General features: G+C 46.2%; 1 protein-coding gene across 1 annotated transcript in view; it reads left to right on the forward strand.

Annotated features, from left to right (window-relative positions):
- The window catches only part of LOC311246731 (phospholemman-like), a 49,542-nt gene extending 44,349 nt beyond the window's left edge, over positions 1 to 5,193 (forward strand). Inside the window, exon 8 of the mRNA XM_084336953.1 lies at positions 4,241 to 5,193. Coding sequence (XP_084193079.1) covers positions 4,241 to 4,260 — 20 coding nt within the window. The 3' untranslated portion in view covers positions 4,261 to 5,193. The remainder of the gene's footprint in view (positions 1 to 4,240) is intronic.
- Positions 5,194 to 18,762: the final 13,569 nt, after the last annotated feature.

Here is an 18,762-nt window from a genome sequence, read left to right on the forward strand (position 1 = left end):
TCCTCTCAATCCTCTAGCGGTTCAAGAGCGCCATCTGGTGGCCGATCGGCAGAAGCGCCAAACAGGAAGTCATGTGGATGAAGTGGTGATCACCCATATTACTTCCGGGCACTCGCTATAGGTCCCGGGACTCGAGCTCGACACAATACATAGCGATCCGTTGCCAATAACTCGATAAACAACATGATTTGGACGTATATACTATTATACAACCTGGAAATGGACCGGGTATTTCGACATCCCATAATGGAAAACTGTCTACCCCACGCTGATCGCCCAACGGCCCGAGGAGACTGGGGTGAGTTTTAGCGTGTAATATTACCGTGTTCGATACTAACTGATCTGATGAACATATGACCCACATTAGATGAATGGTATAACGCTGCCCACGGAATTATAAACGCCCCCTCGCCCATCCGGTCAACATCAGATGACGTGTAGTAACTTCCAGAAGTACGTCCAATTGGATTTTTTTATATCGCGCCGATTGCTATCAAACTGTATTTCATCATCAATATAATGCATTTGGGGCTATAAATCACGTTCTGGAGAAAGCTGCAGAAAGAGATGAAAACATACTTATACCTTAGACCAGGGATCGGCAATAGGCGGCCCACGGGCCGAAATGGGCCCGCCAGCAATAATTTCTGGCCCGTCAGGTTATTTTGAGAATATGATGTTTATTTTACTCGCAGGAAATATTCACTCGTCTTGACGCCAGAGTGTCTTTTGAAGCTGTATCTATCTATTCATCATATCTATGGCTGTCACTATAGCCAATTGAAATGCTAGAAATGGTCACATGGACTGGGAGAACCAATGGAATTTCACTTTCACTTCCGCGTTTGGGATGCCGGCGAGCGAACGTTTGCAAAAACAAAACAAACGTCTTTGAATAACTTTTTTGCAACGGGGAAATATGATGAGCCAGAAGAGGAGCCTACGACCTATAAAGCTTATTTTAATAAACAGGAGTCATTCTTAAAATACGGGTTTATCGCAACAGGTAACTCTCGCAATAAGCAACCGGTGACTCTCGCTTGTTGACATGGCAACACGAGGAAGCAACTGTGTTCAAGTTGGGTGGGCATTCAACGCGAGCGGACATTTAACATGTTATTAGCATGGATTTTTGAGGACCGAAGCAGAAACAATAAGTCCAGGGCAGGGCTGCCTGCATTATGCCGGTGAGTGTTGTGTTTTAATAATACATTCGATGTATAATACACCAGCCGTGGTGCTTAAAATCAAATGCACCCTACTGATCTCGATTTATAATGCGAGCACCTGCATTAAAATCAAATGACTGATCTGTTCATGTGTAATGCACTGTGTGAGAGGCACTTTATAATAGTGAATGAAAAAGTTTAACGTTGCTACACCATGAACAATACATATAGGACCTTGAATGGGCCCTAATAATGGCAATCTAGCAATAGAATTTAAAAAGTTATAGCCCTGCAAAGAAGGGGAACTTCTCCATGTTAAATAGAGCTGGCAACGGATGGTATATCATGAATTTAGCCTTAGGCAATCAAAGTGTTAATTACAGTGCATATCCAATGAAATTACCATTTAGTCAAATGTCTTATACAGGATATACCCCTAATACCTGTTATCTAAAAACCTACACACGTATGCTCTAGCTCGTACCCCCCCCCTCCCGGACCCCCCATTGGATAATCCAACCATTATAACTTGTTCCTAACCAGACACTACCATTATATGCTAGCTTTTATTCTCTCCACCACTTCTAACCACATAGTCATTTTGGATTCATTGAGACCCAAAATTCTTGCTGTAGATATTTCTTGATAAATCACATCGAGATGTGTAAGAGTCCAGACCTTCCGGCAATTTTTTTCTCTTTAGCTGTGGAGGTACTGCATGTTCAAAGACATCATTCAGCAGTGTACATATGTCTATACCGAACACTGTGACCTCATTTTCTTCTTCTAAATTCATGCTATATTATGTTATTATGTTATTTGATACTATCTTGTCTAGCACAGTCTCTGGAGCGTAACAGTAAGAAGCATTTTGTATGAAAGTATTCTGTACTTCTGTATGACAACTATTAAAGAACTTGAACTTGAACTACAGAGGGGTGTACAGGTATATGTCTTATACAGGATATACCCCTAAAAAAAAAAAAAAAAATCTAACCCCGACTAACTTTAATGTCATGCACTTGTCCTAATAAACTAACCTACACTGTAACACGCAACACTTTGATGAACATTGTTACTCAGCTGATAGAGTTATACCCTTCTTGCTGTCTTGTCGCACAGAACTTGTAAGTCGCTTTGGATAAAAGCGTCAGCTAAATGACTAAATGTAAATGTAAATGTAAATGTATATCCAGATCCAAGAGATTTGATAATTGCTGGGTCACTTCTTTCCAAAATATCTTAACTGGTGGGCAGTCCCAGTACATGTGCATAAATGTCCTTTCGTCCTCATTTGTACATAGGGAGCATTTGGAAAGGGTTAACATTCTGTAGTGGTAGTGAAAGGTTAACCGTCTGTAGTGTGGTAGTGAAAGGTTAACCTTCTGTAGTGTGGTAGTGAAAGGTTAACCTTCTGTAGTGTGGTAGTGAAAGGTTAACCATTCTGTAGTGTGGTAGTGAAAGGGTTAACCTTCTGTAGTGTGGTAGTGAAAGGTTAACCTTCTGTAGTGTGGTAGTGAAAGGGTTAACCTTCTGTAGTGTGGTAGTGAAAGGGTTAACCTTCTGTAGTGTGGTAGTGAAAGGTTAACCTTCTGTAGTGTGGTAGTGAAAGGGTTAACCTTCTGTAGTGTGGTAGTGAAAGGTTAACCTTCTGTAGTGTGGTAGTGAAAGGGTTAACCTTCTGTAGTGTGGTAGTGAAAGGGTTAACCTTCTGTAGTGTGGTAGTGAAAGGTTAACCTTCTGTAGTGTGGTAGTGAAAGGTTAACCTTCTGTAGTGTGATAGTGAAAGGCTAACCTTCTGTAGTGTGATAGTGAAAGGCTAACCTTCTGTAGTGAAAGGTAAACCTTCAGCTAGTTAGCTGCATTCTACTCATTTATTTTGCGCTATAGAAGGCTGTACAAATATATATGTGGCATCACGTGTGAAACGCAGATAGCAGCTATAGCCGTTCCCAGAGGAAGCATGGGTTTCCATTGTGTTTCCAACACAAAAACAACTCTCTCTCTCTCTCTCTCTGCATCTCTCTCTTTCTCCACCCCCCTCTCTCTCTCTCCGTCTCTCTCCCTCTCTTCCCTCTCCATCTCTCCCTCCCTCTCTCTTCCCTCCTCTCCCTCCCTCTCTCTTTCTCTCTCTTCCCTCTCTCTCTCTTCCCTCCTCTCTCCACCCCCCCTTCTCCTTCTCTCACTTCCCTCAGAGAATGGGCTGTAACATCTTCATCTGAGTCTGTACTATCAAAACAACTGTAGAGAAGAATACCAGAACCACATCTATCTTTTTTTTTTTTACTAATGTAGAACCACATTTATATTTCTTACTAATGTAGAACCACATTTATATTTCTTACTAATGTAGAACCACATTTTTTTTTTTTTTTTTTTTTTTTTTAACTAATGGAGAACCACATCTATATTTCTTACTAATGTAGAACCAACTCTATATTTCTTACTAATGTAGAACCAACTTTATATTTCTTACTAATGTAGAACCACATCTATATTTCTTACTAATGTAGAACCAACTCTATATTTCTTACTAATGTAGAACCACATCTATAATTTGTTTTACTAATGGAGAACCACCTCTATTTTTTTGTATTCATTATTTTACTAATGTAGAACCACTTCTATATATATATTTTACTAATGTAGAATCACTTCTATATTTCTTACTAATGTAGAACCACCTCTATATTTTTTTGTAATGGAGAACCACCTCTATATTTCTTACTAATGGAGAACCACCTCTATATTTCTTACTAATGTAGAACCACCTCTATATTTCTTTGTAATGTAGAACCACCTCTATATTTCTTACTAATGTAGAACCAACTCTATATTTCTTACTAATGTAGAACCAACTCTATATTTCTTACTAATGTAGAACCAACTCTATATTTCTTACTAATGGAGAACCACATCTATATTTCTTTGCAATGGAGAACCACATCTATGATTTTTACTAATAGAGAACCACATCTATCTGTTTTTAAGAGTGATTGTTTGCTATAACAGATTGCATGTTGAAAGTAACCATGACAACCTGCCTGTCTGTCTGTCATGTCCATCTGCAGCTCGTGCCAGCGAGTGCTAGGAACCAGCCGGCAACACACTGACTTCCTGGATCAGCAACCAATAGTGAGCACAGAAAAGGCGGAGCTGGATCTGTAATGTCCAATAGGAGGCTTTTGTTTTAGAAGGGAGAAAGGAGGTGGTCTACTGTATACCTGCTGAAGTGGGACGCTTTACCCAGATAACCTGAACTACAGACTCCGCCTCCACACACACACACACACGCACACACGCACACGCGCACACACAAACACACAGAGACACAGACACACACACACCCACACACACCCACACACAGACGGACACACAGACACACACGTACAGACACACACACACACACACACACTCACGTGCATGCAAGTGCTAGCATAGATACAAAAGATTTGTCCTCCAACAGCCTGTATATAAGTACCAGGGCTGGGTTCAGATCGCTTTTATATTCAGTCAAATCCATGTAGTAGATCTTCTTCCAAATAATAAAAAAAAAAACCAAAGAAAACAGTTGGTATACGAAAACTGAGCTGATAACAAACTAATGTTCATTTAGCAAATCAGTTGAAGCCTCTATTTACATGTTGTTCTGCTGAACAGACAGTGAACTGAGGCAGCAAACCTGTTACCAACATGATCTGTTCATGTGTCTCTCTCCACTCCCTTGTGACGTCAGTGTCCTTCACCTGTTTTGTCGCCTGGATCTTTAAGAAACAAACACTGATGTAGATATTAGCTGTTTACTATGGCCTTAACTCATTGTCCGTGCATTAATTACTGTCAAGTGAATAACGTTGAAATATTAGATGTATAATACAAGCATGGCATGGCAATATGATAATCCACATTCTTTTTGATTGATGTTTAACTTAAAAGAAAACAGTGCTTTACAGAGGAATGTAGTGGATTGTACTGATCTGTGGTATAAAGACTTGTTTGTTTCTATAAAAATTATTGGAACTCCTGTGACTTGTGGTCTGTTCTGTTTTATGTCATCAGAGACAGAGACAGAGAGAGAGAGGGAGAAGAGAGGGGGAGAGAGAGAGGGTAGAGAGAGGGAGAGAGAGCGAGACAGAGAGAGAGAGACGGTAGAGAGAGAGACAGAGAGGGTAGAGAGAGAGCGAGACAGACAGAGAGAGGGAGAGGAGAGGGAGAGAGGAGATGAAGAGAGGGAGAGGAGAGGAGATGAAGAGAGAGAGAGGGAGAGAGACGATTGGTGCATGTGTGTCATTAGATTCAAATGTATTGTCATCGTACAACACAAGTACAGTACAGCGAAGAGAAGTTGGCATCTAACCAGAGTGCAAATGTAACAGTAAAGTGCAATAACAATATCCAGTGTAACATGTGATTAAATGGATATAATGTATATATATTGTAATATATATCATGGAATATATATAATGTATATATATATTGTAATATATATCATGAAGTAATGCTATTGAGTAAATATGCTAATCTGGTATATGTACAGTATTAGTATACCCCTCCCACCCACTACACACATACTTGGCGGACAGAAGGAGCACGTTCAGTGTTAGACTAAGACTCCCAAGATGTAGCACTGAACCGCACAGGAGGGCCTTCATTCCGACAGCCATCAGACTCGATAACGCTGCATCACAGGGTGACAGTACAGCCTGGCCAAATCTTCCTGGACACATTTTTACACTTCTCACAATCTTCCTGGACACTTTAACATTTTTATACTTCTCACAATCTTCCTGGACATTTTACACTTTTACATTTGTAGACTTATTACTTTGTACTGTATATTTTTGGCTGGATAGTTGTATATTTAAGATTTTAGAATGTATATACATACCAGAATGTATATCCCGGACCGTATTTTTTTTTAATTCTTTTTAATATTATGATATTCTTATTTTAGTCCTATTGACTACCTAAATGTTTATTGTTGTTTAATGTAAGCGATCTGTAGTGCCGAATTTCCCTTGGGATTAATAAAGGATTTGTATTCTATTCTATTCTATTCTATTCTATTATGTCTAGGGTTCCATCCTAGAGGCAAATCTTTCCTGTGACAAAATGGCAACCAATGTAATAAAAGAAATCAACCAACGAACAAGATTCTTGTACGGGATCTCTCTGGTAAACAAGAATACCTTGAAGACTCTAACAGGAGCACTCATTCAAGGGTACTACGACTATGCTTGCACCTCATGGTACCAAAGGCCCTAAAAACAAGGCTATACATCACAAAACAAACTGGTCAGACTATTGCTGGGCCTTACTCATAAAACCCACCTTTCCCCTGCACATTTTGACAACCTAGGATGGCTTAGAGTAGACGACAGAGTACAGCAACTTGCAATATGCCTGGTCTACAAGATACACTACACCACTGGGATACCCATGTACATGTCAAAATACGTCCCAAAGGTCAGTAAATTCCACGACCACAACACCAGAGGGAGTTCCACAAATCATGTGCAACCCAGATTCGGCTCAAACAAGGGACTAAACACGTTTCGCAATTATGCCACAATAATGTGGAACGCCCTACCCACAACCGTGAAGGAATGTGCATCCCTACCCTCCTTCAAAACTGCTCTCAAAGAGCACCTACGGGTGGCTGCAATTAGAAACTGGCCCCTGTAAATGTCCAAACCCCCCCCCACCAATGTGCAGTTTCTTCCCCTTCGGATGTATATATTTTTTATGATCTCTTTTTACTACACAGTTCTGCGTATCTGTATGTCTTGTATGTCATAAATGTCCTGATGAGTTGAAAATGGGGGACCCCGATGTAAACAAGACAAGTATTTTTCTGGTCTGCATTCTTTTAGCAGTTTTGTATTGAGCCGTACTGTATTGTACCCATTCTGCAATCTGTTAATAACGTTTTCAATCAATCAATCAATCAATCATGTACAGTGATACAAGTATTGAATACACTATATGGTACCAGGGACGTGCACAGGACTTTAGAGGGGCAGGTGCTCAAAGGCTGAAAAGGGCACTACACTTGTGTGTATATATTAACCGAGCGAGCGCAATTTTTAAGAGCCCTTTTTCGGGCGGGGGGCCCCCTTTTTATGCTTTTTGGGGGGTTTTGGTGATCAAATATTGAATATTGAACTATAATAATCAGTGCAGGAGCTCACTTATCCTTGAAAGACACTTTTATCACTGACTTAAAAGGCCCATACATCTCCATATATGTTCAGGGGGGAGGGAATAAGTGCTTACCCTACAGACCCCAAGAAGTGCTGTATATTCTGTATTGTTTAATATAAATGCATTTTTTATTCCAATCCCGATTTGTATTTGAGATTCCCAAATCCCATCGGACTTGATTTCTTCGTGTCCCTCAATGAGTGTAATACCAGCATTCAACTGTATGCGCCACAGCGGTTTCTATCATCATCATCATCACCACCCACGCTATGCATAAAATATATAGGTCCGCGGAGAGGCACGCTGAGGAGGCTGTGCAAACTGCAATGGAATATGGGGCATCGCTCTCTCTTTTCCTAATATTTTGATTCTATCCTGAATTTTTTTCAGTTGGAAGGGCATTCTATATGCTTAACAGAAAAAAAATAAAAAAGATTTCTTTTTTTCAAAAAGGGCACTTTTTTGATGAGGCTCAAAAAGGCAGGTGCTCAAGCACCCCTTGGCCTCTATGTGTGCACGTGCCTGTATGGTAGTAAGTAAGCCATACTGGCCAGTGATATAACTAATAAGAGTAGGTATGAGATATATACTATATATAGTGTGTAGTACAGTGCACATACAGAGTGGGTATGTAAACAGGAGTATATACAGATATATTCATACAAATGTCATTGTATACAGTGTTATTGTACATGGCTATTATATTGTGGATAGATAAATAATAATAATAATAATAATTTAGGACCTGCTCCGAGGTCATCAATTGGCACACATGCAATGCATGCATGCAATTCGTATCTGCGATTAACCCATCCCGTCGTCCTTCCCCCCCAAGGGCAGCCGGGAGCAGACAGGCGTCAACGTGAGCCGCGCCAGGGGACCAATCCAAGTGCTCCTGTCCGTCTTCGTCAAGGACGCCACAGCGTTAGCGATCTATTGTTGTTGTGCATGTTTTTCCATTGGGTTTATCTTATCGGGGGGAAACCCTTGCGAGCACGGGGAGAACATGCAAACTCCACACAGAAAGGCCTGGGAGATACCCCACCTGGGTAACTGGCATCATGGAAACCTGGTCCCCAAGCGGGAATCGAACCCTGGACCTTCTTGCTGTGAGGCGACAGTGTTAACCACTACACCACCGTGCCGCTAGATTAGGTGGAGGTAGGTAGTCATGACTACATGTAAGGCAGTTGTAGGCAGTAGATAGGTATAGCTATTATATTATCATAATACAAAAGAGGGTTTAAGATCACTGATAATACCTACAAACTACACAAATCTTTTGCCTGCATCACTGTACCTTGTAGCCATTTTCACTGTTGAAATTCCCATTGAAAGATCTTTTAAAAGGCTCTGGGGACCTCTAGTGGACACTCTGAAGTACAGCAACAATTACAGTATTTATACAGACCATCCTGTATGAACGGAATGTCACAGGTTCAAACTCAGTGCCTGGTGGATTCATTGATTGATTGATCCATTTAAATGCTTTATTGATCAATAAAATACAAGTGGCCCCAAATACGAGTCAAAAGGATGAAGACACAAAGCCTAATTTCCATGGTGTTTTTATGAAATGAATGAATGAAACTGTACTTTGAAGACTTTGAAGAAGTGTTTATTTGTAGCACATTGCTACATCGTCATGCAGCGAACACACACATGCTAGATCGATGTCAAGTCAAATGTAGGTGGAGGATGAATTTCATTTTGTTTTTCAATGCCCCTTGTAGACTGACTTGAGGATGGTTTTATTGGAGAAAGTTCAATTTATAAATCCGGATTTGTTTTGGCAGTTGTATGTTGAGTTAGTTTTTTTAGGAGGATATTTTCAGTTTTGCTGGATTTTTGGAGAAAGCATGGCATTAAGACAAAAGACATTCTATCCTCTATCATTTTATATGAATTCCTCTTTGTTCTTTGAAGTACATTGTTTACAGCTTGTTATTATGTTTTAATGGGTGGGTGGGGGGTCAGACCTCCAACACCATCACCCTGAGCATCGGGTCCCCCCAGGGCTGTGTTCTGAGCCCCCTGCTGTACTCACTATACACACACGACTGTGTGGCCAAGTTCAGCTCCAACTCCATAGTGAAGTTTGCGGACGACACAGTGGTGGTGGGGCTGATCTCGGACAACGACGAGAAGGCCTACCGGGAGGAGGTTGAGGTACTGGAACGCTGGTGCCAGGACAACAGCCTGCTCCTGAACATTGGTAAAACCAAGGAGCTGATCGTGGATTATAGGAGAGAACAGCAGGAGACACACACACCACTGAGGATTAACGGGGCTACCGTGGACAGGGTGAGCAGCTTTAAGTACCTGGGGGTCCACATCTCAGAGGATCTGACATGGACAACACACATAGACTCAGTCGTAAAAAAGGCGAAGCAGCGCCTCTACCACCTGAGACAGTTAAGGAAGTTCAGAGTATCTGGGAAGATACTCCAGTCCTTCTACTCCGGAGCTGTAGAGAGCATCTTGACTGGAAACATCACTGCCTGGTATGGAAACAGCACGGCACAGGACAAGAAGCCCTACAGAGAGTGGTGCGCTCAGCCGAGCGTACCACGGGTATTGCACTACCACCCCTGCAGGTTCTATACAACAAGAGGTGCAAATCCAGAGCCTGCAGAATAATGAAAGACCCTCACCACCCCAATAACAGCCTGTTTCAGCTGCTGAGGTCAGGCAGACGCCTGCGAACCCCAGCTACTAGGACAGAGCGTCTTAGGCTCAGCTTCTTCCCCCAGGCCATCAGAGCCATGAACAATGAACATTGAGTGCTCAGAACATTGAACTATCCACACACAAGCACACATGAACACACACACGACACGCACGCTGTGCACGTGTGACCGGTGTAGTATGGGTGTACTCTCTGACGGCGTTGTGTTAAGGACGACAGACATGGATGACTGTTGACGGACTTTATTTCCCTCCTGTTAGGTTACAAAGGCAACAATATGCAGCAGCATTAGGAACACGACATCTGCAGCACGAGCTCACGGAGTTCCAGGTGGGACTGGCTCATAAGAATGACACATTTTAATACAATTACATTGGAAAAATATATACACAATTGAATACAAAACGGACACATGGGAGCTACTGTACACACATACCTGTTAGGTTACAAAGGCAACAATATGCAGCAGCATTAGGAACACGACATCTGCAGCACGAGCTATGGTTGAGAAAAGACGTGACTGCATTAACTCCATGTTAACAGTGCACGTGTGTGCAAACTTCCTACATGCTATTAAAGTGCATTTTACCCAGTCAAACCTCCCACAAAACAACTGCACAGGTACATATTAATTACATTACAAACTCGTTTCACAGTTTTAGGAATATTTAACAACTTTTAGACCGAAGTCTTTCACTGAACATAATAATTAGTGCTCACCTCACGGAGTTCCAGGTGGGACTGACTCACCGCGAGACAGCAGGCAGGATGTGTGTCCCGGAGGACCAGAAAAGTAAGTGTGTCGATGTCAAAATAAAAGCCTTAACTCCCAAAAGTGCAATAAAACAAAACGAAAGGAATGAAATCAACTTAAATCAATAAAATAAAACGTTTAGGAGTATTAGTGGAATGTATTAAAGTGTATTTTGTGATGGGGTGTAATTATCTATACAAGGCAACAAGGCACTTGTTACATTCACCCCACAGAATTACACCTACATCGAATAAAAAAAACTGTGCCTACCTCGTGTCACACTAGTCACAAGCTTACTATGAGAACCACACACTGCGGAACAATCCAACGATACCTGTCACCTAATAAAAGGCCAGGAGGGCACTAGGAGTGGCCAACTCCCACCATACCTCCAGGGATAACGACGGTGCCTTATACACCATCCAGCTACACTTGACCATACCATGACGAGGGCACATACACATAAATAAAACTGTTAGTCCTTATCACCACAAAGGACACTGTATCAGGCCGTAAGTGCTATACACAACACTGTAGCTGACCTCACACATGTCTGATAGAGGCTTGTGGCTCGAAGCCCATCATACTCTCAAGTTGGACCATTGTCTCTATCAGCCGAAAGACTGGCTTGATGACCCTACCGAACCTGGACGTGTAGTGTTCAGTGGTCTGTGGACCCTGGCTCTGACCAGGCACACTGACACTCATTAGCTCAGGAGTACGCCCTGGTTGTGTGGACACAACACTGTCATCATGCTGGACTACAGCAGGGGGGGAACTCGGTGGAGCAAGCAACAGTGGGGGACTGGCGGCACTTGCCACTGGAAGCTCACTCAGAGCAGGGGACATCCCCTGGGGGGAATACGGACGTAGCCCGTCATCCTCACTCTCCACTGAAGACTGCTCTTGCACCCATGATGCGGTGCGATCCCCATCTCCCATGGAAGGCTCTGCTGCCACACTGTCCACGTCTGAGGCGCTAGCTTCAGGCATGACTGAGAGGGAGGCTTCCTCTTGCACCCATGATGCGGTGCGACCCCCATCAGGTCCATCTCCCATGGAAGGCTCTGCCGCCACACCGTCCGCGTCTGAGGCGCTAGCTCCAGGCATGACTGAGAGGGAGGCTTCACCAGGCGCACAGGTGTCGCTGTCCGCGGCCAGACCCTCATCATCAAATGACCCGTCCAAGGGGAGGAAGTTGACCTGAAGCAGGAGGTTTCTGTGGACTGCCTTCTCCCGCCCAGTCCGGTCTCTGATCCGATATATGTGGCACTGCGGTCTGGAAGCGATGACGGTGTAGACGTCCGGCTCCCATTTGTCCGCCAGCTTCCGCTTCCCTCTGGCGCCCTTGTTCGCCACCAGGACCCGATCACCCACCGAGAGGGGCAAGCCCTTCATCTTTTTGTTGTACTGGTCAGCCTGATGCCCCTGTTCCACTGAGGTGTGCCTCTGGGCCAACAGCATAGCAGACTGGAGATCGGCCGCCAGGGACTTCACATAGGCATCATAGTCACAGACCACCTCGTCCTGGAGCACATTCTTAAACAGCAGATCAACTGGCAGACGCGGGACCCTCCCGAACATCAGGTAAAAGGGGGCAAAGCCAGTCGTCTCATGCTGTGTACAATTGTAAGCGAAGGTCAGGCTCTGGACCATCTGGGGCCATCTGTGCTTAGACTCCGATGGCAGGGAGCGCAGCATTCCACCCAGGGTCCGATTGAATCTCTCAGTGCCACCATTCCCCATAGGGTGATACGGAGTGGTCCGGGACTGCGTGACCCCTGCTAACTCCAGCAGCTCCGCCATCAACTCACTCTGGAAGTTCGCTCCTTGGTCCGAATGCAGGCGCTGTGGGAAGCCATACACACAGAAATAGTTGTCCCACAGCTTTTTAGCAACCTTCTTCGCGGTTTGGTCTTTGCAGGGGAAGGCGTGGGCCAGCTTTGTAAAGTGGTCAGTTATGACCAGAACATCCACAGACTTGTTGTTATTATCTTCAGCTGACCAGAAGTCGATGCACACCAGCTCCAGTGGTGCAGAGGTTATTATGCTCTCCAGAGGGGCTCTGGCCGCCGGCTCTGGAGTCTTGCTGAGTACGCATCTGGGACAGTTCCTCACATGGCCCCGCACATCCTTCTCCATGTCATACCAGTAGAAACGCTGACGTACGAGAGACAGCGTTCTAGGTTGACCTTGGTGACCAGCCAAGTCATGCACTCCAGACAGCGCCTCCGACTTCAAGGACTCAGGCAGAACATACTGGAACCTCTTGTGCCTGGTCATGTGGTCCTTCGTAACCCTGTACAATATGCCGTTCTGCATAGCGAGCCTCTCCCACTGCTTCAGCATCCTCAAGGCGGGCTGATCTTCATAGCAGCGCTCGCGTCTGGAGGGTCTGCGGCCCCTTTCAACGTAAAAGATGACTCTGGAGACGGTGGCGTCTTTTCGCTGGCGGGCCTGCAGATCGGCCAACGACAAGGAGGAGACTGCGTCGTGGTCGGCAGTGACAACAGTGGACAGGTGACCCGCCATAGATACTGCCCTGTGTCTTGGCGCAGAGTCCCAGTCTTCCTGGGAGGAAAGCACCGTGGAGGTCTCATCCGCCGACATGGACACATCAGCAACCGCACATCCAGAAGGGGTCACTAGAGCTTGGGGCTGGCATGTCAGACGGAAGATATCCTGCACCCCCCTGTTCTCCACATCACACACCTGCTCCAGAAGAGCGGAGTAAGGCTCGGTCAAGAGACGCCGGCTGAGCGGCCTCACGAAGGGATCTCTGCTCAGCGCATCGGCCACTGTATTCAGCCTCCCAGGCACATGCTTGATGTCGAAGCAGTAAGGGGCCAGCTTGGACACCCAGCGCTGCTCGCATGCGTCAAGTTTAGGCTTGGTCATGATGTACGTGAGTGGATTATTATCAGTCCACACAGTGAACTTGTGACCCTTGAGCCAGTGACTGAATTTGTCACACACTGACCATTTGAGGGCCAGGAACTCCAGTCTGTGGGCAGGATAGTTCGCTTGACTGCGGCTGAGCGACTTGCTCGCAAAGGCGATTGGTCTGGCCTTCTCCTCCCCGACAGGGACTTGAGAGAGCACTGCTCCAATACCATCCAACGACGCGTCAGTGGAGAGGATGAACGGCCTCTCAAAGTCCGGGTGAGCCAGCACTACACATTCGACGAGCGCCCTCTTGAGCTCCTCAAACGCCGTCTCACAGGCGGGAGTCCAGTCCTCAGGAGTCAGCTTCCGGAACGTACCGGCTCTCGTACGACCAGCACTGGTCTTCCCTTTTCTCTTCTGGCCAGCTGTCAAGGCAAAGAGGGGCTTGGCTATACTGGAGCAGCCATGTATGAAATTTTGGTAATACAACACCATGCCGAGGAAGGATCTCACTCTCTTCGGAGCGGGAGTGCGGCCATCCGACTCCATCAGATCCTCTCTCTGGAAGCCAGAGATGACGGAGACCTTCTCTTGGTCGACAGAGACACCACTGGCATCGACCACATGACCCAGGAACCTGACCGACCTCTGTAAGAAGTTACATTTCTTCTGTGAGAGCTTGAGGTTGTTCACTCTGAGTCTGCAGAAGACCACCTCCAATCGCTTCAACGCCTCCTCCTCAGACGGCGCAAACACCAGCAGGTCGTCCAAGTAGCACAAGAGGCTGGAGTAGTTGAGGTCGCCAAAGATGCCGAGCATCATACGCATGAAAGATGCCGGACTGTTGCACAGGCCTTGCGGGAGCCTGTTGTACTCGTACAAGCCCAGTGGTGTTGTGAAGGCAGTGTACCGCCGGTCAGACACATGGAGAGGGACGTTGTAGAACCCTGAGGTCAGATCCATGGTACTAAAGAAAGCGTTCCCACCAAGGGCAGCAAGGCAGTCGGACTGATGGGGCAACGGATGAGCATCTTTGACGGTCTTTGCGTTGAGCCAGCGGAAATCCGTACAGATCCTGAGGTCTCCATTCTTCTTCCACACCATGACCAGAGGTGAGGCATACTCGCTCATCGACTTGGAGATTATCCCCTTCACCTCCATCTCAGTCAACACCTCTCTCAGTTTGTGATAGTCAGCTGGGGGGACACGCCTAAAGGGCAGGCGGAACGGACGGTCGTCCGAGAGGTGGATACGGTGCACAAAGTCTTTGACCTTTCCACAGTCCAGCTTGTCCTTGGAGAAGACATCTTGATACGTCACCAGTAGGTCAGCTAGCCTCTTCTTCCCATCAGGAGACACCTCACATGACTTGATGTTCACGTCCTCCAGTCCACAGTCGGCCAACATCTGCTCAGCATCTAACGAGGAGCCAGGAGAGGCGGAGGAGCTGGAGACACCAGACTGCTGCTGACACAGGCCCTGAGTGATGGACAGATCTTCAACAGCAAGACAAGGTGAGACATCAGCCAGTTTGGCATTACGACGGAGCGTGATGGGGCTCTGTGTCGGGTTCAAGACCTTCATGGGGACCCAGCGGTCGCCCCACATGGGAGTCACCACTCTCCCCACTATGATGTTGCGAGGGGCCGACCTCGCCGAGGTGGGCTCCACAATGACTGTACTCCCAGGAGACACATGTGCACTGGCTGGTAGCTTCCCCCACACTAGATACTCCTGCTGAGGGAGGAGGGTAACCGCCTGGCATAGCTTCACTGTGCCTATCACCCCGGGCGGGTCTGGGCCCGACCAGCGGGAGGTGCAGCTTAAGAGCTCAAGGAACTTCTCACACTCAGGGTCTCTGTTTCTGCAGGACACAAGCTCCCAGTACTTTTCAGTCGACTTCAGCCTTTGGAGAACGGACTTGATTACATTAGTGCCAATTATAAACTCGTCTCTCTGACCTGGCACAACCAACGTAGGAACCACAAACTTTGACCCACAAACTTCAATCTCCAAATCATAGACACACTTTGGTCGAGTAGTCAAGCCACCACAACCAACCAGCACCACATTCACAGGTGCCGGCTGGACACGAGGGAGAACACCAGCGGTTTGTAACTTTTGTTCACCCTCCTCACTGAGCGTGCATGACATACTACCAGAATCCAACATCCCCCTCAATGTGTACTTGTCACTGACTAACACTGGAGCATAAAACAGTTCACTAGCTCCGTTCACTCTCTGTGACCCAACAAAGATGGCTGTTTCGTTTTCTGGAAGTAATCTGCAGCTGTTTACATAGATGGCTTCTAAGTCTGGTTCTCTCTCGAGGGTTTCATTCACTTTGCCCATACTATCCCTCTCATTGCATGGGCTGGCTAGTTTAAAGGGGCAGCATTGACAGGATGGGTCTGAGCGGGTCTGTTGGAGGGAGATGCTGATCCAGCTGATGGCTGGGAGATGCCAGGGCATGAGTCCTCATAGTGACCAGGGCGGAAACAGCGGTGGCACAGCCGATAGAGCATACAGTGTTGATAAGTGTTATGCCTGCTGTCTTGACACACTTCGCATGGGTCGTGCTGGTTGTGCGGGTAACTCTGCTGATTCGGTCTGGCCTGGTTGCGCGAATAACCCTGCTGACTTGGTCTGGCCTGGTTGCGCGAGTAACTCTGCTGACTCGGTCTGGCCTGGTTGCGTGAGTGGTACGTCTGCCCATTACTTGGCTGGATGTGGGAGCGAGACGGCTGACCAGGCTGAGCCTGTACTGCTGGGGCCAGCGAGGCCGAACACAGTGAGAGCACACGGTCTAACAAGTCAACCACCTGATGAAGGCCAGGGTCTACAGAGGGGGGACATGCCGGGGCAGGAGTCATTAAGATGGGTGTAGGAGGGCTGAGGGCCTGCGCTGCGGCTAAGACCCTGTGGGGCTCACTAAGCTGTTCATGAAAAGAGCCAAAGGAGGGAGGCTGCTGTGACTGCACAACAACAGAAGACTGCTGGGCCCCACCATACAGGACAGGAGGGGATGGGCCACCAGCCATGGGGCTCTGACTGCATGCCGAGATGTTAACCTGCTGTGCCCGTGAACTGGATCTCCTTTGGTCTCTCTGGTAACCATCTAGACGCTCCTGGACCTCAGCTGCAGTCCACTGCTCCACAGGCTTCAGCTGGAAGGACATAGCTAGACTGGGATCTGGGCAGTGCGTGATCAACATCATCACGACCTCGGCGCTCGCATCATCAACACACCGACCCCGGCGACGTAGACACTCATCTGCAACATCGATTGCTTTATTCAGCCGGACCCAGTAATCCATCACTCCCTCACTAGGCCTGGGAACCATGGCATAGAAGTCGGCCATGGGCATACTGGAGTATGTCAGCTCGCTGAAGTTACGCTTTAAAATGTCAAACACAGCAGCAGGGGTCATATTGGCAGACAACTCAGGCCGGCTACGCAGTGACACCTTCACTATGTCTCTAGCTTTACCAGTCAACCTGCCCATCACTAGATCACACAATTCTCTGTCGGTTTTACAACTCGCTCTAGACAGATACACTAGCATCATGTCTTCCCACTCATGTATGGAGACTGGCTCAGTGCGATCACCTCTGAAGAACGGAGGTGGTTTAGTCTCCGCCTGCACTATCACTTTCATCCTTGACATGTCTGCACACCCAGAAAAACATTGTGGTTGGGGTGCGGGGACCTTGGGCTCAGGGGCGGGGACCTGGGGCTCAGGGACGGGGACCTGGGGCTGATAACTGGTCTGGTGCATGGCATGCAGAGTAGATGCAATTTGTTCTCCTATCTGTATGGCAAGGTCTGTGACGAGGCTGCCTAAATCCTCTGACCTAGCGAGTTGCGGGGCTGCATCATTGCCATGCGTGATTGGAGTAGATGTGGCCACTGGCCCCACTGCTTCAAACACTGACTGGCGAACTGTAGACTGACTCAGTTCCACAGGTCTTCCCCTCCCACACATAAGAGCTGACTGACCCCTGCCATATACAGGCATCATACCCACCATCTCCAGATCTGGTGGTCCTGCTTCAGACATGTTCAAGAATTAAAAATAAAAATGCTTTAGAGGGCTATAAACAAAAGAAAAGTATGTGTGAATGTGTTAAATGGCCGCTTGTTACTGCTCAGACTTTAAACACTAGACTACACACGAATACATGTAGGCTACTGTATGGCTATCCATTCACAATTTACCAGAACAGATGGGGGGGAAAAAAAAATATATATATATATCTCATTACCAGCCAACCATATAAACAAATTAGTTCCTAATTATATTTACAGTGGGCATGTTAGATAGCAACACTTGTTACTGCTCAAACTTTGAACATTAGACCATAGGCTATCTAATCACAACACATAACAGATGAAAGAAAAAGAAAAAAAAATACAATGGTCTTGTACAACTAGTGTCGTTTCCAATTACTGTATCATTACAATAATATTTACAATTACAATCTATAGCATATTATTATCAAACAAAAACAACCAATATCACATATGCGCTTATCCTATGCGCACACGTTAACGTTCGACGTTGTACTCAGCACAGCCAGTTGAATGAAGAAGCGGCGTGCAGACAGCGTCCCCGGTGGACAGGCGAGCGTTGTCCGTTGTCCGAGGTCAAACGGCACCACGTGTGACCGGTGTAGTATGGGTGTACTCTCTGACGGCGTTGTGTTAAGGACGACAGACATGGATGACTGTTGACAGACTTTATTTCCCTCCTGTTAGGTTACAAAGGCAACAATATGCAGCAGCATTAGGAACACGACATCTGCAGCACGAGCTCACGGAGTTCCAGGTGGGACTGGCTCATAAGAATGACACATTTTAATACAATTACATTGGAAAAATATATACACAATTGAATACAAAACGGACACATGGGAGCTACTGTACACACATACCTGTTAGGTTACAAAGGCAACAATATGCAGCAGCATTAGGAACACGACATCTGCAGCACGAGCTATGGTTGAGAAAAGACGTGACTGCATTAACTCCATGTTAACAGTGCACGTGTGTGCAAACT

The sequence above is a fragment of the Notolepis coatsorum genome, assembly GCF_963971535.1.
Source record: "Notolepis coatsorum genome assembly, chromosome: 19".
NCBI lineage: Eukaryota > Metazoa > Chordata > Actinopteri > Aulopiformes > Paralepididae > Notolepis > Notolepis coatsorum.